Raw genomic sequence first — 24,385 nt, forward strand, 5'->3', positions numbered from 1 at the left:
CAGCCCCCTCCCCAAGTTTTTAGCTTTTTACCTATGAACCATCACCCCGGTTTCTGGGCCGTTCTCCAGGACTGTTCCCGGGGCTGATGCTGCTGCGGCAGCACAGCCCAGGCCGGCTCGTACTACTGAACCCCTGCTCCGTCCCTGCCGCTGGCCGGAGCGAGCCGGGGAAGCTCGCGGGAGCGCGCGGAAGAGCGCCTGGGGCCCGGCTCCCCCTCCCTGGCTCCACCTGCACCCCGTTTTGAAGAGGTCACTTTAATCCCCTCTCCACCACACCTGGGGACATGGCATGTCCCTGTTTCCCACCTGAGACCCAGTTGGGGACTGGGTTGGGGTTTTTTTGGGGGTGGGGGGAGGTCGATTGTTGTTGTTTGGTTTTTTGTTTGTTTTTTTTTTTTTTTTTTTTTAATTTTAAATGCTTCTTTTGTTGGCTTTTATTGGGGGACTCGAGGGGTGGGAGGGAGGGTTTGGCAAGCGTCTCTGTACATATAAAAACTTGTCAGGTTTACATCACTCCTCCGTCTGTTTGAAGCGGCCGACAGCACGGGGAGCAGTGCTGCAGCCCAGCTGGATGGAGCAGAGGGCAGGCAGCACCCTGGGGCCATGGGCCCCCCTTCCCCCCCATCTCTAAAGCTGTCCAAGGGCCTCTGAAGGGGCCAGAAGGGACCGTGGGACCACGAGGATGTGCTCGGAGGGTGGGCAAGGGCTGCCCTACAGCTGCCCCCTCCACTGGTCCCCATTGCACAAGTCAGCACCAGTCCAGCCCCGGGACACCATGTGCTTGTCACCCCAAACCTAGAGCATCCTGCACCCTCAGTTTATGGACCTCAGGGAAGGGGAAAACACGCTCGCAGGCCATGTAGGTGTTATTTACCTTCCTGCAGAAACCCCCAGGCACCAGGACCCCCGAAAGCAAAGGCTCTCTGCTGGCCCATGCCTGCCCCGCCAGCGGGGAGAATCCCGGGGGTCTGCCCTGGTCCCTCAGGAGCAGTTTGGCACCAAGCAACAGGCAGGCAGGGCTCTATGTGGGATGGGAAATGTCACAGGGAAGATCTAAAATATCTATGTGGTTTTTGTGTGGCATGAGGAATGGTTTACTGAAGCCCCAGCACCCAGAATTAAAACATTTCTGCTGGCAGCCCCTGCCCTCCACAATGAAACGAAGCCAACGCCGGGGTCCTGCCACCCAGCTTGGCCACGCACCGGCTCAGCCCTGCTGCAGAAGACCAGTGCTAGTCTTTGCCTTTCCTGACCCAGAAGAGCCTGTGGTTTCCTATTTATCTACCCCTTCCCCTCCTTCTTCTCTCTTCCATCCCTTTCAAAGAAAAAAGAAAGGGCATTCGTTCTTTTTATTGAAGATATTTTTTAAACAAACAAACCAAAAAATTTGCTCGGCTTTTTTGTTTCCTTCCTTCCTAGTGGCATGACTGTGTGGAAATTCATGTCAGTAAAGTTAGTGGCGTTTGCCAAGCTGGAAATACAATTCAAGAAAATGTATTTTTGAGAGAGACCAGAGATAGCTCATTTGTTCAGGAATGTCGGTATTGTTATTATTTGGTTGTTATTGGCAGGTTTTCCCCTGCAAGTGCCAAGCCTGCACAGCTACAGCCCTACAGCATCCCCACCCTGTGCTGGGGAGGTTTTAGTTCTGGGTGCTTGGTTTGTTCTGTGGGTAAAGGAAATATCTTGAGGGTGGGAGGTTGAACATCCCTGAAGCCATTCCAGAGTGCAGCAGGGGTGTCAGAGCCTCTGCACACTATGGAGGGCTCGGTCCAGGGAAGACGGCGCTGCCCCCAGATAATCTAGTTTGTCTCTTGCTCCCAATCCTAGCATTAAACACTTCATAAGCAAATCTTTACTTCCGAGACACCTCTTTATCCAGTGGCCTTCCCCTCCCTGGTGTTATCCCAGAAAATAGCACTGTAAAATGCCCTGAGGCACAGTACTTTCCTCTCATTTCTGAGGGGCTCCTTCTGCTTGAGACTCTCCCTACCTAATTCAGGACTGTCAGCAAACTGTACCCAAGCTCAACTCCCCTCCTGACAGTAACACAAGAAGAAAGGCAACAGCAACTGGTAATTAGCTGGCTCCTGTTCACAGCGCACGAGCCAGAATGCCTTGGCCAGCTTGGGTTTCAGATCCTGAAGCTTTTTTTAAGCATTACTGCAAGGACACTGTTCCCTACCAAGCCTGGCTTGAATAATCCCATTCGCCACAAGACTTGTGAGGCTTAAACGAGTTGTCAGCATCTTTGAATCTTTTCCTTCTTGGGAGACTTGGCTACACCCTGTAAAGTGAAAGCCCTGAGCAAAGGATCCTCTTGGGATCCCTGCCTCCAGAGAAGCACAGCCCTCAAAGGGGCTGCGAGCACGTTTTTCCACTGCTTTCTTGTGGCTGCTCACTCCGCTCTAAACATCTCCAAGGTCTCTGTTGAATGTCTGCTGTCTGGCACGCTGAAAAGCCAGTGGAAATACTTGTTTTTCACTCTGGAACAGGGGAGCGATGCCATAAGAGATGGGACTGCAAATGCTCCTGCACTGCTTGTCAGCACAAGAGCTGCAGTGCACAGGACTGCTCCTGAGCAGCCTCAAGCTCAGAGGCCTTACTTGGGTCCCCCAAATCCTGCATCAGCCCAGTTAAAGGCTAGGAAAGGAGAAAAGAGGGATTTTAAGTCTCAGGCCGAAAGCTGTTATGAGGACAGACAGAATTTCCCCACCAGGTTCTAGTTACCTCCCAGAAAGAGCCTGATCCTGCAGGTCCCCTTCAGAAGGTCATGTTTGCAGCTGTGGCACCTGAGGCACCTCACTGCTTTGCTACTAGCTCCTTTCTTTATCTCACTCCTTCCAAGCACTAGCTCCAAGCTCACTCCAAACCTCATCTGTTTCTAGAGCTAACAGCTCCCACCGATACTTGTAACCCCTACCTCCTCCAGGTCCAAGCCTCTGGAAAATTTCCTGTATTTGCAGCATTTCCCCCTCCTCCTGAGCCTCTCCAGCAAGTCCTTCTGAAAATTCAGGCTGCCTTTCAGCTGTCAAGCTAAGAGCAGAGCATACACAAGCAGGAAAGTGCCTGGGACTCCCTTTTAACACCCCCACCGGCCAGTGGTTTCCCTCCACCTCCTTCCTGTATCAACTGTTTCCAGGTTCCCTGCATGATGGCCACATCAAGGCATAGCACCAAGGAATAGCACCAAGCTGCCAGACCCCTCCCCTGCAACAGCCCTGACCTTCCCTGCTCCCAGCTGGGGAGCAAGGGAGCCCTTGGCTACAAGGGTCTCCTTCCACAGGGGGATGGAGTGCTAGGAAATGCTAACCTCACATGGGCCTGGCACACCTTCCTCCCTGTCCTGTTCTCCCAGATCAAGTTTGGGATTTTTTTTTGTGGCTGGTGTCACCCTGCTTTCAGTCTGTTACAACCTGGGCAGCACATTCTCATCTTCACAGCCGCCTATGCTGTTGGCATTCAAAGGCCCGAGATGACAAGGTACACATCACTACAAAAATCAAATGAATGCTGCCAAGATGGAAAGCAGCATCTGATCTGTGCCTCAAAAGCTGTGTTCCATCAACAGCTCTCCTCAGCCAGGTGAGGAAGACCAGCACTGCCCACCCAGCCACCCCAGGACTTGGCCCAGTGTTTTAGATTTCATGAGTTGACTAGGAACAAGCCTTCACACACTGAGCATGTACCTACAAGTGTCTTCCCGCTTTCTGGTGGTCCAGGCACTGTTCAGTCCTCATCCACCTGGACACCGACCATCTGTCAAACTCCCATGCAGTTCCACACCACAAAAAGCAAAGAGCTGCACACACACAGTTCAAATAAAAGTCAGAAACTGACAAAAATGTTTAATATTAGTTTTGAAGAAAAAGTGACCATACTCGCTTAGATGAGAAAATAACAACTAAGTGTGTTTAGTGAGCTCTCCTGCCAACCTGTCAGCCCACAGCCGTGGCTCTCCACTGAGACCCAAGCGGAGAGGCAGGCCTCCCCGCAGCTGCTCTCTCAGCGCGTGACAATGCAAACTCACTTGGGACACAATACACAATTGCCGTGGGAGCTGGCGTATGGAGGTTGCGCTCTGATCTGCGTTTGGCTGCCGCTCTCGGGCCATGGCACATATCAGCAGAACTGCAAGAGAAGGGAGTTTAAACCCCGATTAGAAAACCTCACTGCCAAGGGGAGTTGCAGGTCATGTGCGTCCTGCCTAGAAGATCGGGATCCAGGTGATGGTCTTGTTTCTGAAGCTGGCCAGGGCTTGGGGATTCTGCAGAGGCAGGGCTCAGCCCCCAGAGTAGGGGTCAAACAGAGCTCCCGTTTCAATCTCTCGGCTGTGGCTCTTTGGCACTTGGTAGCGGTGCCATTTCTGCTTGCCTTTGACCAGGAGATTTCTGCTCACCCCCGAGCTCTGTGCGCAGTATAAAAGAGCAGTTTTAAAATCCTGAATGTCATCACCACCATCTCTCAGGGGGCAGAGGGAGCATGGAAAGCACTGTGAAGCTGATCATGGCAGAAGAGGGGATGTGAGGAGGGAGGCAGGGAATGTGAAAGTGAGACTTGACCCCAGCTGGTCTGCAGAGATGGGATGAACCCAGGAGCTCTTGCCTCTGTGCTGGGAGGAAAGATCACTTGCTAGAGCCAGTCAGCATTTGGCAAGCACCTCTGAGGGCAGCAGCTAAGCATCTGCAGCATCGTGGGTGCAGCTACCCTAACACCCCTCAGTGCCAGTAATATCCTTGGTGCGCTACCTTCCAGCGATTCCCACACTCGTTGCACACGACGAAGGTGGTCATGGGCTCATCGGAGCTGCGGGTCTGCACCTGGAGGAGGACATGAGGGAAATGAGAGCTGAGCATCACACATGACCCCATGGCAGGTTGGGGGGGGGGGGGTCACAGGGAGCCCCCTGTCCCTCTGGCCAGCAGGGGTTCATGCTGAGGTCACACTGTCAGAAGTCAATGAGAGACTGAGGCTTGGGAGGCCAAAAGGAGCTTCCCTGTAAAATGAGTCTGGTTATTGTTTTACACACATCTCATGACCTCTCTCTCCCTCCTGACACTACCCAGAGTGACATGTTTTAGGGCAGCAGATTTCCCTCCTCACCCTCTCTGCTGCCCATTCCTCACAGGTGGCTCCGGAGGTAGACATACCCACAGCCGGTCCCTCCCTGGGCTGTCCCTGGGGAAGGGAGGCAGCCAGCAGCAAGACAACCAAACCCCCAGCCCATCCAACACATACAAAGAAAACCCACTCAAGCCATTCCCATTTACAGAGCAGTCCTATATCCTGGCCTCACAGGAACACGCTGTGGGTTACCAGGTTCTGCACATTTCCAGTCTGTTTTGTATTTGAGCTATGAAGGAACTCTTGATATTTAACCCAGATGTGACTGCTGCCTCTGACAGGCTCTTGCCAGCAACACATACTTTGCTAAAAATCAGATTTTCATGGCATTTGAATACCACAATGCAGATCTACACTGAAAATACTGGCACTCCCTGTGCAAGTCAGCAGAACTATGCCGAGGGGTAATTATGGTGATCTACATGTGTAATTACCCAATACACAAGAGTCACAGTGTTCGCATGATGCAAATTAAGCATGTTTTGCAAGCGTGCTGGATAGATGAATTCTGTAATTCTCACCCGACATTACTGCCTGGCTTCCAACACTTCATAAATGCCAGTTCATCTACTTGGAACTTAAAACATCTTAGTCACCAAATAGTGATTTCACTGGAAAACTAACAAAAATACAGAAAACCTTCTGATATTTCTATTTAGAAGACACTGTCATCACCTGCCCCAATTACAGGCAGTCAGACTCCAGTCCACTACAGGTGGAGACAGAGTCCCTTGTGCTGCTGAGGCAAACGAGACAGCCCAGGCAGTGCTTCCAGCTGACTTAACTGGGATGCACTCACAGAGCGAGGTCTCTCGCCTGAGCCAGCCTGTGGGATGCAAGACTGCTGCTGAGCCAAAGGAAAATCCCTGGTCAGCTGCCTGGCTCTCATCTGCATTTGCATGTCAAGTCCAAGCATATGAAGGAGTTTCACTCGCCGCTTGCACATGCAGTTTGTGCGCACCCACTCAGTAGCAATCGCGTGGTTGCTGGTGCATTTTTGGGTATCTGCGCATTCTAAAACACTGACTCACAGCAAAGGCACATTTATCTCCAGATGCCTGGCGCAAACATGGGAACTAAAAAGCACTGGTAATGCACAAGGCTTCCACAGCAGCTGTCCATCAAGAAGAAAAATCCCCTCTGCCTGTTCACATCACTGCTTCCTTTATTCCTTATGTTTCACCTGTTTCATGTTGTTTGATTTTAAATTAATTGAGATTTGTCCAGCCACAGCTTACCTACATTCTTAATTTGCACTTTTAATACCATCAACATGCCCACCTCGGTTTCTGCAGTCTCTCCTCTACACTACCGACTCCTTTCTTGTCTGAATATCCACATTCCTAGTACCTGCTTTCGAAGAGCTGCACAGCAAGCAGCACTACTCTACTTTTGAAAGCTTCCTTGGGACTGCACAACCCCTGCTCATTTACAAATGAGCCAAATAAAAGTTACACAAGCTCCAAGGAAATGGGTGCAAAATCGTTGTGCAAAAGCAGTATGTTTTAGAGAGCCTTGAGTGTACAAAAAGGTTCTCTCCATCACTGGCAAAATTTGTGCTGTGCCACAGGGCCTGTCACGGAGCAGCAAGAGCTCGTGACCATGACAGATCATGTCCTGTGCAGAGGTCAACAGCGTGGAAGCTGTAAGAGCAGGAAGACTAACCTGGGTGTAGGTGCAGTTCTTCTTCTTGCATTTCCCACAGGTGAAGAGGTCAGTCTGCGTCCCTCCTGTCTTGGCCATCTGATGCTCCCGGATTGCTTCTTTCGTCATGGCTTTCCTGATCTCTTTCAGCTCATTACTGGCCATTTCCTTTCAAAAAAAGCAATAAAAATCACATCTGTCCAGTTTCACCACCACACCCACTACAGTGGAAAGAGTCAACAGGACAGGATGGTCTATCAGATGGGTATAAAGACAGAAAAACTTTCATTCCCGGTTTCTGGTTCATACCTAGGCCCCCATGATGATCTGAAGTACCAACAGACTACTCTCCATGTTGCAAACCCCATTGCTAGCTCACTCCCTGTGCACTCTGGCAGCAGCTGCTGAGAAATCTGCAACCCCAGCAGCCAACGAGCCCCTTGCTTCAAGCTAAACCACAGGACACATCCCCTGTAAGCAGCAAACCCTGCTCCTCAGGCTTCCTCACCTCCGAGGTCATCACCGCGATCTGCTCAGGGGTAATCGCCCCACACAACACATTCTTTTTCAGCTCAGGATTTTTGGAGTCCTTCAGATTCGAGATGCGGCTCCTCACTCGGTTTTTGTATTTCATGTCGGTGTTCTTGACATCTTGGTATATGCGTACATCATAGTCAAGGAGTCTGCAATCAACCCAGAGACCTCTGAGCACTTTCTACACCACTCATGAACAGCAGGGAGTGTTAACTGCTGCCAGGACACAGATAAGGGTGCTGGGACCCAACAGTACTGTCTGGTCTGTGAGGTTAATGCTGTATTTGAGAGCAGGCTTATACCATCCCAGAGTCCAGGGGCTTTCAGTTCTGGCTTTTTCACTGCTCTGGAAATAATATTTATTTTCAGTTATGCTCAGGTTCTTCAACCTGCTCTTTCAGCAAGGTAGCCACAAAACCCTCCACTAAGAGAACCCAGCTGCACCTCCTACCCCACAGCCCCCCAAACCAAGCAAGTTCCTGCCTTATCTCAAATCAACATGCAGCTTGATCCTCATTGCTCCATCCTTCCCATTGCTTTTGTGTATATCAGCACACTCTCCTCCACAGGGAGGCACAGGGAAGTTGCATGTATCTGGAAGCAGAGCTGAGAGCAGGAAATATCATGCTGATGGGAAGGACAAACTGGGGATTACAGTCCATTATGGTGCAAACAGGAAGGAAATAACCACGTCCATCACATCAGCAAGGGGTCTGCCCTGAGCTCCCAACACCACACTGGTGGTTCCTTAGTGTCCCAGGAGTCAGCCAAGCAGAGCTGGAACCAGACCCAGAACCCTGACAAGCAGAGTTGCAGCAGAACATTTATGCAAAGAAAGACAGTCCCATTTTTTCCTCAGAGCACATGCATTTAATGGCCTGGAGACATGCAGGCCATTGAGGAAGCCCCGTACAGTAAGGATATATTCTTCAATCTGGGCTGCTATGTGCTCACAGTCAGCACCAATGGCAATATAGTCGTCTGTAAGACAAGAGAAACATGAGGTCAATGACTTCCAGCCACGCAAGGGGTCCCAAGGCTCAGTATTTCTGAGACACAAATCTAAATAGTTTGCTATTTTGATTTACATGCTCTTTCCATCAAATGGCATCTTGGCCTTTGCTCTAGCTACCCTTTGACACTTTTGACAAGGGCAGTGATGAAAATAGACCAATCCAGCCAGTCTATGCCCTCTGCCTCTCTAGGAGATGGATTGCACTAGACAAAGCTAACAAGAACCTTGGCCTCAGAACATACAGTTTTCCAATATATTCTTGGTATAGTTGAAACCAAACATATATAGGCAGGAATTGAGTCTCATCAGATATTGGTGACAATGAGAAGTAGCTCTACTCAGACCAACAATCTGTCAGGGCCCGAAAAAGCAGGAAGCAACTGCATCAAGCCTTCATTTCTCTTACCTCAGGACTCTGTCTGCCCCTCCCCTCTTCTTTCACACAGCAATTAAATAGCATCATATAGAGAGCAATAACTGCTATGAGTTTGGACACCAGGTATGGTAACCAACACCATAAAGCAGGGAAGATAGGGCAGAACAGGGCTGAGCTTAGCAAGACTCAAGGGGACTCCTTCCCAGACTTCATATGGAAAGGGTTTCTCTAAGAGTTATACAAATATTTAATGCAGCATATATAAACACATGCATGCGCACAGGAAGGCTAGAAATAAAGACTTTGTGAACTTCTCCATCTGCTGTCTACATTCCTTGGCTCCAAATTAATAAAACTCTGCAGTGCTTAGACCCCAATTTTCCAAAGGGATTGGCAATTTAGACACAAGTATGTGTTCAGCTCGAGGTGTTTAAAGTCTGACTTTCAGAGATACTGAGCACCTGCAGTTGCCTCTCATTTTAGATGGCATAGTCTGAGCACAAGACAGACCTGTTCCACCCCAGATCCACAGAGGAACACAGTGTTTAAGGGGCTCCAGTCTGCAAAGGCAGGGGAGTCTAAGAGCAGATGGTGACTGGCATAAGCGCCATTACCGGCCAATTCCATGTATTGAGTTACAGCTTCATTTTGTGCCCCAAGGGTAAGCAGAGATGACAGCTTCACTTTACAGCCAGGTCCATGTGCAAGTGTCTAAAAATGCTGCAATGCCAGCCAGTTTGTCAAAGGGATGACCAGTGGCTAGACTGAGCTGATGGCAATAATCCTTTGACAAGGCTGCTCCAGAAGAGAATATCTAAGAGGAGCTGGCGCTGACCTGCCAGAACTCTGTCAGAATGCACCAGGAGCTGTGAAGCACTTTAGGCAATGCAGGGTTTCCCCCAGCACTTACCATCAGCCTGTAAAGCTGTTGTCAGCATTTCTCTGCATTTGTTGCGGACAGCATCACAGGTGACAGGCGCCGGAGGGAAGGTGGTGATTTTGGGGGTGGTTGGAGTCTTCGGAGGCTCCTGCCTTTTGTTGGAGCTAAAAGAGAAACTTCACCTGTCAGAATGTCTCAGTTCAGGTCACTGAGAGCAGAGAAGGGATCAGCAGGTATGTGGCCAAGCATCCTGTTAATCATAATACAAAACCAGTCAGAGGAAGACAGTGCAAAGACACTTGCCCCAAATCAGCATATAGCGCAATACATCAACCAACACCACCAACCCAGATATGAGCTCTCCTGGGGACTCCGCTGGCTGTAAATGGAGGATTTAATCCATGAAGCAGGCCTGCCAACCAACTTCTGTTATTCAACATGTATCACAACTGCTGCACAACTGGGCATCAAATGAAAATATTACAAAGCTGTTGGACACCATCAGTAACTCAAAATACACTCAGGACTTCCCAAGACCATCAGCACTCTCTCAGTCTGGTAGCATAGTGCACAGATGCATGGTACTTTACTCCTCTCTTACTTAGCAGGACACCAAGTCCATAACTGCTCTCAGCAGAAAGGGAGCAGAAGCCACCACTAAGGTTAATCTCAGCTTGTTCCTCATCTCATATCCTTTACTGCCAAGATCTCAGCAGCAGGAAAGAGAACAGCTAAACAAAAAAGCACTCTACCTCTCTGTAGCCAACAAGGAGTGCAGCACACTGCCTTCTGGGGCAGAAATCAGAGAAGCCTACACTAACCCCTCCAGAAGAAGGAGCTGCCATGCTAAGGAAAAGAAAGAAAATGGCTTCTTCAGCTCCAATATTAAAAAAACCCACCACAACAAACCATAACACATAAGAGGATCTTCCTTTTTCCTGTAATCTGGACAAGACTCTTTGACTACTCATCTCACAGAAGAGCACCCCTACACAACCACACACAGCTTGCACAGGTGCCAGGCTAGCACAGGACTAATAAATACTGCTTCAATCACAAAAATAACTTCATTTCCACCTGCAAGCAATCACAGGCACAGGCAAAGGAATGCAAACACCTGCCTGCTGTGGCTGCCTCAGCCAGGTCATCTGCCAGGGGAGCTGGCTGGAGAGACTGAAGGCACAGAATCACTGCATGATGCAAGCAGGCTGAATCACCACACAGGCTGGGCTTGCACACACTGCTGCGAGGTTTGCATGCTGGAGAAGTAACTTCGCTCAGCTGGGTGTACACCCATAGTGTTGAGATGTCTTGCCCGTAAAGCCTAACATCTGCACATAGAGTTAGTTAGCCCTGCAAATACTGCTGGTAAAATATTTGGGCTATTATGATTCCCAGATGATTTTATAGAGCTTTCCCCAACCCCCCTTAAATCTAGGCAGCAGAACAGCAATTTTTTCAGCAGAGATTGCTCTGACTTTGGTGTTTGGACCATAAAACACACTGTATTTATGGCCAATGCCTGGTAACATTAATGCAGTAAGAGACAAAGAAAAAAAGAGAAGTCCTGATATTTCACCCATGCCATACTGGCACCATGTCCTTGATGATCCAACTGGCTTGACAATTTCTGGTAAGCTGGGTCACTACTGCCAGTTCTTTGCCACCAAAAATAAATCTGTTATGAACAGGCACTTCCACTACACTGTCCTGGAAGGCATTAGTCAGCCCACAGCAAAACAGCGCTAAGCTGAAAACCTTCTGAATCTGCTGCCACACAAGCTGAGCCAGACAACTTCAGGGACTTATCCTGGGAAACCCTGCTGCTGCTAGGTTCAAATCCAGTCTGGCTCTGCAGTGCTTCAAAGCCCGTAGATCCTCATTAGAGCTACTGGATTTCCACAGTTCAAAACCTCACCAGGCCCTTTTAAGAAACATCCACCAGTGCACCTTCAGGAAACTGTTCAGCTCAAACCAATAGATGCACTCTACAAAGGAGATTTTATTGCTTGTGTTTCTCTTTGACCACTAGCTGAATAAAAACATTTTTTACCAGCTAGTTTTACTGGTTAGCACTGCAGGAGGCTATTAAGGAACAGATTTGTGACCAAACAGCTCAAAACATTCAATAGGATTTACACTGTACATATTATAAAAAAAGCCCCCAAAACTTAGCTTGCAGATAGTTAATTAGATGATCTTCTCCCATCTGGGATGTACAAATTGCCATCAGGTACTTTTGTGCTTAAGAAGCTATGCACAAATCACAGGCAGCACACGTGGGGGTGTATATAGCAAAGCATACACAACTCAGGAATAACTCATCTAAAAGTCACAGCTGATCATGTTGCATAAAACAGTTTGGAAAAATGAGACTTCCCAAAGGACAAAGGCAAAAAGCCTAGAAAACATACCTACAATAAAAGGAAAGACTGAAGGAAGAGTGGTTTGCAGCTGGGAAGACTTGGAGGACACAAGTCCTGAAATGCTGGAAAACTTTGTTACAAAGATGGTAGGAAAAATCCTCCATACTTGCTAAAGACAACAAAAGCATGAAGAAATGGCCTTAGCAAGACAGGTTTTGACTGAGAGCAAGTTTCAAATTGCAACGGTGAGTTATGAATTAGAAGATACTGCCAAGGGCAGCTGTGGAAATGTCTTGCTCTGAGGTTTTTTAGGGTTGTCAAAGAAGAGCTTAGAGAAAGGCCTGTCAGGGACAGCTTGGGCAGAGGTTGTGCTGTCCTGGGAAGGGGTGGCAGGACAAGCTTTCCCAAGAGCTCTTCTAGCTTTAGCTTTTGTCTCATTTTGCAAGCAATGGTGACGCTAAGGTATCCCAGAGCTAAACACTGCGTGTGAACTCTCAACACTGACCTTCACCACGTCCAGTACTTAAAGCCAGGTCTTTAAACTAATACTTGCACAGGTAATACTGGATTTTCAGGAAGGTTCTATCTGCAAATGCTATTGACTTAAATATTTAGATGTTTATTCCCTGGAGGTAGGAAAAAAAGCTAGACAAGACGCATGGTTATCCCACTTCTGTTAGCTGATGAGTAAAGACACATTCGCCTACATACACATCTATGTCATACGTGCCCTGAGACGACAACTGATCACTCATGAATTAGAGAAAACAGACTTCTCAGCCATTCCAATGACTGTACAGAAAAGTTATTCATTAAGCTTTAGAAGTTCGTTTATAATTAGAATAGTTGGGAAATAGAGCTCAAACACACCTATAAGACTTATTTCAGGAAATCATTGTGGTTCACACTGTTCCTGTTAAACAGGAGAAAGAGCTTGTAAATCTACTCAGGCAACGAAAGTTTATACATAAAAAAGGCTATGCTGGAGCAAAATGGTGGCAAAGCAACAGCCAGGGACTGCAAGCAGAACTCAGGGCTACACTGGAAGAAAATCCCATGGAAGAGCTGAATTCAGGCCAGAGATCCAAGACCTCTTAATAAAGGCAGTTTAGAGAATCCTGGAAAAGAAAAAGCTCATGCTGCCAGAGACAGAGAAACATTAGATATAGCCCATTAAAATGTACCACACCAATGGTCTAAAATACTACAGCACAACAGAATATGCTTTGGATTACAGTAATGCAGTATATAACTTCACAGGTGCCAGCACCACACTGGCTGGCTCAGAGCCTTCAGGTCTTCAGTGCTAGCTCTCTAGTCACTACAGAGGGATTTCTACATCTGTGTTCCAGAAAGCAAGACAAGTTTCAGGCCAAGAGCTATTCAAGTTTTTCTCCCTGACAGAAGAGGAAGGCCTAGCCAAAAATCTGAGTGGCTGAAATATCTGAATACAAGCTGATCTCTTTGTTGTCTTGATAGCAGCCTCATCTGAACCAGCTATCACACACTGAGCAACTAGTCAGACTCCCTTCATCACAGCCTGTGCTTCAAAGAACAAAGACTCTTCACTGCTTATAATTTATTTTTTTTGTCAAGGCAGATTAGCAGCTTATTTTGCAGCACTAGAGAATAAGCATTCCTGTCTCTGTAAAGACAGCCTGGCTCAACAGACTGACACCAGGAGCTAGCCACTTCTGCTGGTCTATGCTACACTAATCCATTTGCTTCTGTTTATCCTTCACAACCAAGAGGATGCTTTGCCATTCAGAAAATGGAGGCTGAATACATGTAGAAAGCATCAAGAAGGAAGAAAACCAACACCTGCAGTATCTGCAGCACATCAAGGCACAGGGGAGCATTAGAAGCACAAGCCAGAAAGCTCCACTCCACATAGCCCACACTAACTGTCTGACAAAGCAAGGAGACAGTGGGGTTTTGCCTCTCTACCTACAGCCAGAATCCTTTTCTGAGTGAAATTACTACAAGCCTCAGCCTTCAAACCAGATGCCCGAGCAGGCCCAGCTCATTTGCTCATAACATGCCTACTGCCACTGTGCCCAGGCAATGTCTCATACTTCCTTCCCTCCAGGCTCCGCATTCTGCAAGGTCAATTTTCCAAAGGTTAAGTCAGAAGCTTCCCTTTTTCTTTGAACTGCAATACTACTCCCTGGCTTGAGCAGTACCAGCCAAGTTGGTAATACGTGCCTTCTTTCCCCCATCAGGAACAGCCAACAAGTACCTCCATGCAGGCTTCTGCCCTTACCCTGGAGGGAAATCTGCCTCCCTTTACCAGTAAGGGCACGCACAAAGGCTCTTAGCCATGACTGACTCAGTTCCTACCCTCATCAGCCCTCCAACAGATCTTTTATGTGTCCACACCCTGGGGAAGGCAGTACACCGGTCTGCCCTTTAGAGCATAAGATCATGAAGAGAAGGTATTTGCATGACAAGGCTGGTGATACTGCTCAGGCCAACTCTCAGCTTACACAGCAAACCCTTCTCCACTACCACTAACTGCTCTTTGGCCTCCAATTCTCATCTCCTGTCAATGGAACAAAAGGAAACAGCAGCTGGGAGACTCCATCCTGCGGCTTTTACCCTCGTACCACTGACATACCAGACTTCCACTGGATGTGTGATACACACAGCTCTAGACAGCCCCAGCTCCTGCGTTGCACTGCATCACTACAAGACTCAATTCTGGCTGTGCCATCTCCACAGTACTTTCATTGCAATACTTGCAGATCCTTTTTCACATTTTATGGAAGTGAGATAACCAAAGATGCATGTCAATTAAAGTTATGTAGCTCAGCATCAGTAGCCTTCTCCATCAGCAGCTCTGTATAGAGCTGCAAAGGCTCACACCAAAGTGTCAAGCCTTGAGAGATCCAAGCAAAAAAGGAAAAGAAAAAGCAAAGGGTAGAGTGATAAGAAAGTGATCAACAAAGACAGGCTGCAAACACAGAAGAGCCTGCAAACTAGCAGGACTACAGCCTTAATACTCTAAATCTTCTGGCAAACTTGGGAAATTGGCTAAATCACTTCAGGGTCAAAACTACAAAGCACACACCCTCCTGGGATCTGAGGCTGAGAGAAGTCTCTCGCCTCTAGAACAAAGCTTTACATTGCATTTGCCCCCTCCCCTTTGATCCGCTGCCTCCACTCAACAGCTTGGCAAGTGCAGTGGCAGACAGTGGAAATGGGATGCAACATTCAAGGCATGGCAAGAAGCAAGCATGCAGCAGACCTGCCAGATGAGTGGACATCAGTCCAGAGTGAAAAGAGGACTTCTGCTGGGACTTGTCAAGGACAAAGAAATGGAAGTTTTACTCTAGTGATGTATCAATCAATCCCATCCATCACTTGAGACTGCAAAGGCCAAAAACAATCTTCATTCTAAGGAGTTCAAAGTTAGAAATAAGCAAAAATATATAAAAATGCAACCCAAAACAGAACAGAGGAATGTTTTACTAATAGAAAAATCAACACATAACCAAGAGTAGAAAACCAATAAATAAGATGTGAACAAAATCAAAAAACTCACTAAAGCCACTCTAATTTGTAGTTGTGTATTTCTGCATTACAGTTTATTAAAACCACCACACAGATAATCTCTGAAGAAGTCTACACTTCTGGTGCTTCTGACCAGGAATTTGACTCCAAAAAAATTCACAACTCAGACATTTAAAAATAAAAATTAGTGTAAGGTGCCTTAAGAAAACTCTGTAACATAATAATTCTGTAACAGCATCATCTTTGACTAAAGGAAAGCATTACCTTTGGTCTCTTGAGTTACCAGTCTCCTTCGAGGAAGATGTTGGCAAGGACAGGCTTTTCTTTTTCTCCTCACTTTTTTCCTCAGAAGCATCTATATTCAAAAGAGAAATTGATGATAAAGGGTCATAACGGGTCTTTATGCTACAACCCTACATACACTAATCAATGTCTTAACACTATACAGCGTTGGCCTAAGGCAAGTTATTATTCTCCAAAAAGAATCAGGAGAAAGAACACCTTTATGGCCTTCCGTGCTTTCCAACAGACCTTTTGCTTGCCTTTAAGTAGAAACTAATTCAAACAAAAGCTTTCCTCACCAAATTAAAGAGCAATCACCTCCCCTGCCTAGGAGATAAGCCTCCTCACAAGACATGCCTCATCACAAAAGTTTCTTTCAGAGACACCCTGGCTGCTGAGTAGAGATTAGATCAAGTTCTGTAAAGCACCACTAAAGGCAGCATTTCCAGCCAACACCACCTGAAGGGCCAGTACAGGCTAGTCCTTCTGGGAATACAACTTCTAGTGTTTCCCAAGTGCTGTCGAAAGCCAATAGCACAACCCTGGAGAGGACTTTCATGACACTGTAGAACAAGTCTGACCCAGAGGTAAACTATCTCAGCATAGCCAATACACATCAACCCTAATGTGGAAGTGACAGTCCTAGCCAGGACAGAAAAACAGTGCTTCTGACACTCATTTAGCCTATCAAGAAATGGGGAGCCCTGGGGTGCATACTAGAGCCAGCCGCACATTTCACTTAACCTCAGACACCGCATCACTCTTGTTCTTTGTTACACACAGGTGCCCAAGAGATCAGTTTAAAAAGTAAAGAGTGTTTGAATTTCACATTGGGGTACTTTACTACTAGTATAGAGTGGGAGACACACAGACACACAGTCTTGCTAGCAGGACACAGGTAAAGCTGCCCTTCCAATCTCGGCGCTGCAGATGCCTCATTCTTTTATCACAAAGGTAACCACTAAGACCATATTTGTAATCCCTCCATCTGTAAGTTTGACATTAGTTTGTGCTCTATCAGCATTAATATTTCTCAGACAGAATTACAAGCTTCTGCTTATCAGTGTTCATCACCATGAAAGCCTCCCCAGCAGACAACAATCCATGTGAATTTGTCTACAAGGTGTTAAACTAAGTCCCATCTCCAACTCATCACCCAAAATGCATTCCAGCATTTCTCTTTCCAAGCCGTTGCACGAGGCTGACAGCACACGCTGTATTAACGCCACACAGCACAGAAGTGGGGGCGGAGGGTTCAGAGGGCAGATACTGTTTCTACAAATAATGCTCCCAATTATTATACAGACAGGTACACATTAAGAATAGTCCTGAAGCTTTCAATGCTCTTTCAAGGATGAGCTAGCTAAACAGGAGCTAAATCTAGAGGAATGCATGGTAGGAGACAAAACTTGAAAGGCTCATCCGCTAGAATATTCTATTCAGATCAACAGATAAGCTCTCTTGAGAAACTCAATCTCCCACTGAAGCCAGATCCTTCACAAGTTGGATCTGACAGGAACATGCTGATTTTCTTACCTAAAAGTTTTTTCCAAGATTTGATGAGGGATTTGGCAAGCGATATCACTTCTTCATCTGTGCTCTGCTTTCTTAGTGCATTTACTGACATCCCAATGCGTGTGGACTGCAAGTGAACATTCAAATGAATCATTCAAGAACAGACTCGTTATTTGTTACAAACTGAAATCAGAAATAAACATGACAAAGTCAAAGCAATGACCAAGATATGAAGTATCCAAGGACTTGCAGAATGATTATCTCCTTTCAGCGTTGGAAGAGCGAGATGACACTCTCCAGCTTAAACCAATCACAAGCTAGACATCCAATCACCCACAAATACCTTCTCTACGTATCTAAATATTACACTCTAGCTTAGAGTGAAAAATCCAAGATACATATCTTAATCTCTGAATTGTAATTCTGTTCACACCTCCCCAGTGTCCTGAATATCACCATTACAAAGACTTAAAGAACTTCTCCAATGGCTGCCCTTTGTGTTTGCTACTTCAGTCTGGTCTTTCCTCTTTTTGAAACCTAAGAAAGGATTTGAACAGTTACCCACATTTCCCTCATCAGCCGTGCACAAGTTTCAGGCAGCACATGGTAGTCCAGTACTATTTAACTGCCAGTCCAAACCCCAGGTTTGGTACTGTCTTCTGGATTTAATGTTTATTTTGATGTTTTGAGTGAGGCAAGACATAGGGAAAGCTATTAAGTTTAAATAAACAATATTTTGGACTCAGATGCAGACTTCAGCTTTCTACCCTAACCATGCAGCTCACCTGCAGTAAGTCCAAAGTCATAGGCATACTTTTCAGTTCTTTCAGTAAATCCATTGCACCATCCTGGAGAGGAAAAGACAAACAGAATGAGTGCCTCAGCTTTTAATAAAGAAAGGCAACAGCTTGGGAATAAATTCAGAAAGTTGAAATTGAAGAGAAAACACACCAACAAGCCTTCCCTAAAACATCAGCAAGATTACCACTGAGATTGATGTTCCAGATAGACAGTAGATCCTACAATCTGGAAGCACCTGAGATATTGGAATGGGCAAAACAGAAGAGCAGTGGAGCGCTACAGATCTTTGTTGGTGTATGGTACAACTGCAGCATTAGCTTATTATCCTTACCTGGCAAGCTTAACATTTTTAACACCTGAAAAATATACTCCAAATCACAACTGTCCCCTCAGCACACCACTCAGCTTCCAGGAGTATTCCTACCATCAGAGTCACTATTTTGGGGGCCCTGATCAATGGTGTTACTAGCTTGCAAGAACAGTTTAGCAGAGTTGCAAGAACCTCAGTCATCACCCACCTAAAGCTCAGAGTCATTGCCCAGAGACAGAGCTAAAAGTATCCTCTTTCTACACCGTGAAACTTAATGTAGCTGCTTCCTAGTTTTCATGTTGGTACCCCACTCTGCTCAGGACAAGAGCTGATACCAGGAGCAAAGCCATCAAGCAGTGACGCTCAAGAGCTGGTCACTTGACACTCATTATATGAGGTTTCCTTGCATCAGCTCTGCATCCCAGAATGCAGATCCAGAAAAAAATATCTGACTAGGCAATCTGTAGATACCTAAAATTGGTAGTCACTCAGAGAAATGGCAGGGACAGAAACACTGGCCAAGTCTCCCTTCAGCAGCACTCAGCAGATCACAGCCTGGAGTATGCTGTCTCAATTCAGCTGGCTTTTTCCTCCCATCCCCCTTCTACCAAACAAGGCCTTCTAGTGTTCACATTTAACAGCTCATTTAAAACACCAACCACTCCAAGACCATTTGCAGCACAAGACCTACAGAGCCTTGAGTAGAGAAGCAAAGCAGCCTGCACTGACAGACCCTGTCCTCAGATCCTGTCCTCCCTACGCAGAAGGGCTGCTTCCAATTCCTTGCAGGAAGCAATCCAGCTGCCAGTGCCACCCTACGGAACAGATGCTGAGAAAGCCAAATCAAAGCAGTGTCAAAGCTTTCAGCGTGCACACAAGCAACTCACAGAAGCACAAACCACACGTTACCATACCCAGAACAAGCGGCTTCCCACTCAGGGAGTTTCACACCTTTCTGTTCCTCCAACAGCCAAACGGACTCCATTAAATCCAGCCCTTAACATACAAAATGACCAGGTGATTCCTGTCTCCGTTACCAGAAATGGAGCCACTTGGCACAGTGGCAGCAAATGGGGATCCACGCAAAAACTAGAGCAACAAACAGGTACTCCAGGCAACAATCCTGCAGGAAGAGTTCGCAAATTAGCCGATATACAATAAACACGCTATGGTTCAGTACCATATAAAATGCCAACCAAGAGGAAACATTGCATACCGCTCATTTAAGAAGCTGCCTCTTTCTCAATGAAGCTTGGAAGCAAATTCTGCAAAGTTGCTCCTTTCCTATTTCAACAATGGTGTTGAAAACCTGCCATCAATGGGAACAGACATCACAGGCTGCGGTTTAGCCCAAACACACTTTCCTGGGTTGTTACAACGGCTACATAAGTGCCAGTGCTCACCCCTATACACTGCTGGCAGAGCCAGTCCAGCATCCAAAAGTTCACGTGACAACTGGACCCAGCATCCCATTACCCAAATACCACATTCCCCTAATCCCTTCCCCTCCTCGCCCATCACCTCCCACTCCCTGCAGCCCTCCCTGGCCCCAAAAGCCCTCTCCCCCACCCCAAACACAGATGTACAGCCTACCTCCGTCACAAACCCTTGTCACCCAGCTCACTGCCTTAGCACTGGCGTGATGCTCTTTGTAGTCGGTATGAGCACCGTCTGCCATAACCCATTAGGCAGGGAAATACTTGCTACTGCCCTCCCTAGAGTCACACCGGTTACAATACACCCTGCGAGACCCCCAGTGTGCAGACAGCAGCAAGGCCAGCCCTCCACACTCGAAAGGCCACATGAGAGTGAGCAGAACTGGTGCTTGCATGGGATGGGGATGCGGGAAGCAAATACAGAAGCACTGGGGTTTTCCCTGAGGGCGTAACAGAGCCCCAGGCCAGTGCTGGGGGGGGGGGGGGGGGGGGGAATGTGTGAGGGTCCCCATTCCCAAGGGGGTTCCCAACGGGATAGGGGAGGAGGGCTGAGGATGCTCCCCAGAAGCAGAACGCCCCAGCAAGGCAGCACAGGGTGCTGAGCTGTGGGGCTGGGGGTGCATGAGGCCTGGGGTGGGGGGCACAGCATGGGGAGAACAGGTTCCTACAGCAGTCTGGGGGGGGGGAGGGGAATATGGACAGCCCCCCCCCCCCCCCCCCCCAAGTAACGGGCACTGGGATGGAACGGGGTGGCTCCCACACCGCCGCAACGGATAGGGGCCCATGGAAAGGGAGACCCCCCCACACTGCAACTAGGTCAGGGGGAGGGAAACCCACCTTGGGGGGGGGGGGGGGGGGGGGGGCGGGAAGGCTTCTGGTCCGCCACGGTAACGACTGTATAGAGAGGGAGGCCCCCAAAATGGGGGCAGGGGGATGCCCCCTCCCAACGGGCACTGAGGGAGAAGTGGAGGGGGGTGTCCTACAGCACGGCAGCGAGGATGGGGACCCCCGCGGAGAGGGAGGCCCCGGCCGCCAGACCAGAAACCGGGGAAGGGGAAACCGGGGAAGGGGAAGGGCCCCCCCCCCCCCTCACCCCAACCGGGCTGCAGGGGCCCGGCCGCCGCCACTCACCGCGCTCTTCTTGGCCACCATCTTGTCCAGCCGCCTGGCGATACGTACGATCTCCTCCTCCCCTCCCATCGCGCCGCTCCCCGCGTCGGCCGGTCCCGGGGGCCGGACGGGGGCTGGTCGGCGGACTGCCCGCTGCCCACCACAGCCCCCCGGTACCGCAGTCCGGGCGGGCGGGCTGCGCGCGGGGCACGACGGGAACTGTAGTCCTCCGGCCTCCCGCCCGCCTCTTCCCAACGGGCGGCGGGACTACAGCTCCCAGCATGTCCCGCGCCCGCCCCCGGCCGCCGCCGCGGGGCACTATGGGGGCTGTAGTCCGTCCCCTCAGGAGCCGCAGGCCGCCGCCCTGATGGTCCGGCAAGGGAGCGGGGCAGAGTGAGGGGGGGAAGCCCCCTCGGTCCTGCCGCGGCTCCCGTGGTCTCTCCCCCGCCGTGCTGTTTCAGGGCTCCCCGAGGCAGCAGGGACGCGTGGGTCCCAAAATTGTTGTCATGGGGCAGCGGCGGCTGAGCCAGGCTGCCCGCCATGGCATCCCCGTCCCTCAGGGATCCCCGCCGCTGCCGCCAACCCCGAGGACTCACAGAGCTGGGCCCCGGGTGATTCCCCATCGTGGAGGCCTGAGGACTGCTGCACCCCATACACAGCCCAGCTTGGGTAAAAGCAGGGAATGGGGAGTTCTGCCTTTTATAACCTGCCCGGCCGCAGGTGGGCCTCGCTTGGCCCCCCCAACACCAGCCAGCCACAGGTGAGCTGATCCCGATGGAGCCACCACGGCCCAGGCAGCAGCACCGCCTGAGAAGACGACTCGAAACAGCAACCGGGGAAACGGCTCCAGCAGCGATCGAGCACTCCAAGAATATTGCCCGTGGCTGCAATCTCGCAGCGGGTCACCCTCAGCCCTGCTGCTTGGCTAAAGCGAGACGTGGGGCTGTGTGACCAGGCCAGCACAGCCTTAGGGACTTGAGACTAATTAACAGAAGCCTGGAGAGGGGACGGATGGTTTGGGGGTGCCCAGGCCGGGGCATGGAGCCCCCCTGTAGGTGGCACTCGTACACTGTGCGAGGGCGGCATGTGTCGTTTCCCCCCCCCCCCCCGCCTCGTCATCCCCCCTCCCAGGAGCTGCGCAATGGGACTCGCTGCTGAATATTGTTGCTCTTTCCAGCTGGTTCCTGGCAGGGCCTTCGATGCCTCCTCCCGCACAGCCGGCTTCACAGCCTTCGCCAAGCGCGGATGTTTCAGAGAGGGCCCTGACTGTGCTGGTAAAGAGCGGCCGTGTCCTGCCTCGGCGGGGCTGCGGATGGAGCGAAAGCATGGAGATATGCTACATGTGGCCTCAGGCTGCACAATTAGGTGTTGGGAACCAGGGCTGCCTGAGCTCAGCTCCAGCCCTGCTGTGTCCTGTGGCAACTGAGGCCCTGAGGGCAGAGTTTAGCTTTACCAGCACACAAAGGTGGGGAGTATTGAACAGATCAATGCTAAACCTCTCCTGGGTGGCTGTCCCCCAAAACTGCCCGTTAAGTACCTAAAGCTGCCAGCTTGCTATTCTTTGTGGCAGCTTGCATGGAGTTGGACAGACCTCTGGGATCCCCTCGAGCAAGAGCTGCTCCCCAGATGTGTAAGACACATTTCGATTCATCTCCAAACCAGCAGAGGTGGCCCCAGACCAAACCTGAACTCCAGACCCTCTCCCTGGCATGACACTTGGAGCTACCTTGAAACTTCTTGGCTTGGCCCCATGTTTGTGAACGCAAGTTCCCTCCAACCCGATGTCTGGAGCCTCTGCAGCATCTGGAAAGCCTCCATCCCTTGGCAGGGTCTGGCCGTGAAGCGAGGGGGTGCCATTTTGGAGAGGCCCTCCTCTGTGAGGGAGGAGGTAACAAGTCCCAACAAGGGGACCTTCTGGAGGTCCTTGGAAGCGGGCAGCTGCCTGTCCCGTGTGTGGGGTCGGGTCACGCCGGTCCTTGGCGTCAGAGGCACGCTCGAGCGGCACTGCTGCCACTGTGAATGTGGTTTGTATCACTGCAACGCGAAGATGGTTCCTGACCACAAGTATGGCCGGGGACGTGTCTCAGATTCCAGAGCGCACAGTCACTGATGCTGAGCGCCGTCACCCCGTCGCTCCCTGCCTCTGAGCGACAAACCCGTCACCCGCCAACGCCGGCCTCCTGCCGCGGCGGACCGTCCTCGCCCAGGCCCCACGACTGCCTGGATGGCAGCGGGTTCCTGAGGAACATAACGGCATGAAATCGTCACGCCTTCAGCCCCGTCCACTGCCTGCTGGGCAGGAGAAGAAAATGCCCCCTGCCCTTGCATGCCTCCAGGCACGGGCCAGCTCTGCAGCCTAACCCTGCCAGCCTGCAGCTCGACTCTTCCCAAGAGTTAACAGCACAGGCGTTTGTGGAGCGGGGAGGGTTTCTGGCTGACCTTGGCTGGGAAGCATCAGTGGCGTCGCTCAGCCCAGCCCCCCAAGCGTGGAGCCGGTGGCCGGAGCGCTCCCCAAGCCTGGGTGGAGGTAGATCCAGAGGAAACTCCACCTCCGCGGGAGCCAACCTGCTATTGCAGGAATTCCCAGAGAAATTCCCGCTTGGGCTGATCTGTCAACGGATCCATGAACTTTCTTTTACCTCTTGTGAAAGCAGCTACTTGAATGTGCTAAAAACAGAGCAGGGGCGAGCCTGTCTCTGGAGCTGGGCTTAGCGGAGAGGTTGGGAGGGGGCTTTAGCTGACCCCTGCACACCAAGAGGCACTGTGAAAGTCTCTGTACATGGTGCCTTGCTGGCAGCTCCACTCTGCAGGCAGAGCTGGCGGAGCCAGGAGAAGAGTTTGCTGCAAAATAAAACCCCATAAAATCTCACCTGGTTCTCCCATTGAGTTATAGTGTTTCCCAAGTGAGTGTCAGCTGATTTGGACCCAGTGGATGGGCTGGATCAAGTTGGACCAGCTTTCCTTGCTTCCAGTATCCCCAGCAGATTCAAGTCACCAACATTCTTTTGGAGATTGGCCGCCAAACCCCACCCTTTCTGTTGTTCCCAACCACCAGAGGCTCAATCTGGTCTCCTTTTGGAGAAGGCAGAGAGGAGAGGGCCACGAGACCCATGGGGAAGCTCTGTCCTGAGACACCTCCTAATTTCAGGTGTGCCCAGGTCTCCAGGATCTCAGCCTTGGGGTCACGGCTTGTAGGGACAGGAAGGTTGGCTGTCCCTGGGCGACACACTGGGTGGGCTCTGAGCTGGTAGCAAGATACCCCATCCAGGGAGCAACAGACAGCAAGTAGCTGGTAGGTAGACCCCGAGCCCTCATCCAGAACCACGAACACCAGCCAGGACATGGGAGCAGCTGCTGTAGGCTTTGCCAGAGCAGCACGGATTTTGGGAGGGGGTTTTGACGCGTCTCCCCTCCTTTTCACCCTCGTGAGCCTGCCTTGGCGGCAGCAGGTTGCTCCTGGCTCTGTTGGGTGGTTTGCT

General features: G+C 49.9%; 1 protein-coding gene across 3 annotated transcripts; it reads right to left on the reverse strand.

The window, feature by feature from the left end:
* Positions 1–3,816: 3,816 nt before the first annotated feature.
* Positions 3,817–21,120, reverse strand: TCEA2 (transcription elongation factor A2). 3 transcript variants are annotated; one of them, XM_049816462.1, is made up of 11 exons: positions 20,928–21,117; positions 19,577–19,669; positions 19,275–19,483; positions 18,035–18,097; positions 17,271–17,376; positions 15,717–15,807; positions 9,604–9,737; positions 8,227–8,283; positions 7,277–7,431; positions 6,790–6,936; positions 4,138–4,820 (listed from the first exon to the last, which is right to left on the reverse strand). In XM_049816462.1, the coding sequence occupies exons 4-11, from the start codon at positions 18,086–18,088 to the stop codon at positions 4,719–4,721; spliced, it is 846 nt and encodes a 281-aa protein (XP_049672419.1). In that variant the 5' UTR covers positions 18,089–18,097; positions 19,275–19,483; positions 19,577–19,669; positions 20,928–21,117; the 3' UTR covers positions 4,138–4,718. The 3 variants fall into 3 exon arrangements, with proteins under 3 accessions (XP_049672418.1, XP_049672419.1, XP_049672417.1); XM_049816461.1 differs by lacking the exons at positions 19,275–19,483; positions 19,577–19,669 and adding an exon at positions 3,817–4,131 and having other exon boundaries at positions 4,749–4,820; positions 20,928–21,120; XM_049816460.1 differs by lacking the exons at positions 19,275–19,483; positions 19,577–19,669 and having other exon boundaries at positions 20,928–21,120.
* Positions 21,121–24,385: the final 3,265 nt, after the last annotated feature.

The sequence above is a fragment of the Accipiter gentilis genome, chromosome 14, assembly GCF_929443795.1.
Source record: "Accipiter gentilis chromosome 14, bAccGen1.1, whole genome shotgun sequence".
In the NCBI taxonomy this organism is placed as follows: Eukaryota; Metazoa; Chordata; class Aves; order Accipitriformes; family Accipitridae; genus Astur; species Astur gentilis.

Coding starts and splice junctions, on each gene's coding strand:
- TCEA2 (XM_049816460.1), bottom strand. CDS start 20,996: ATGGGAGGGGAGGAGGAGATCGTACGTATCGCCAGGCGGCTGGACAAG. Junction 15,808..17,270: donor ATCTTGGAAAAAACTTTTAG/GTAAGAAAATCA, acceptor TTTTGAATATAG/ATGCTTCTGAGGAAAAAAGT. Junction 4,821..6,789: donor AGAACTGCACCTACACCCAG/GTTAGTCTTCCT, acceptor GTCCTCCTCCAG/GTGCAGACCCGCAGCTCCGA.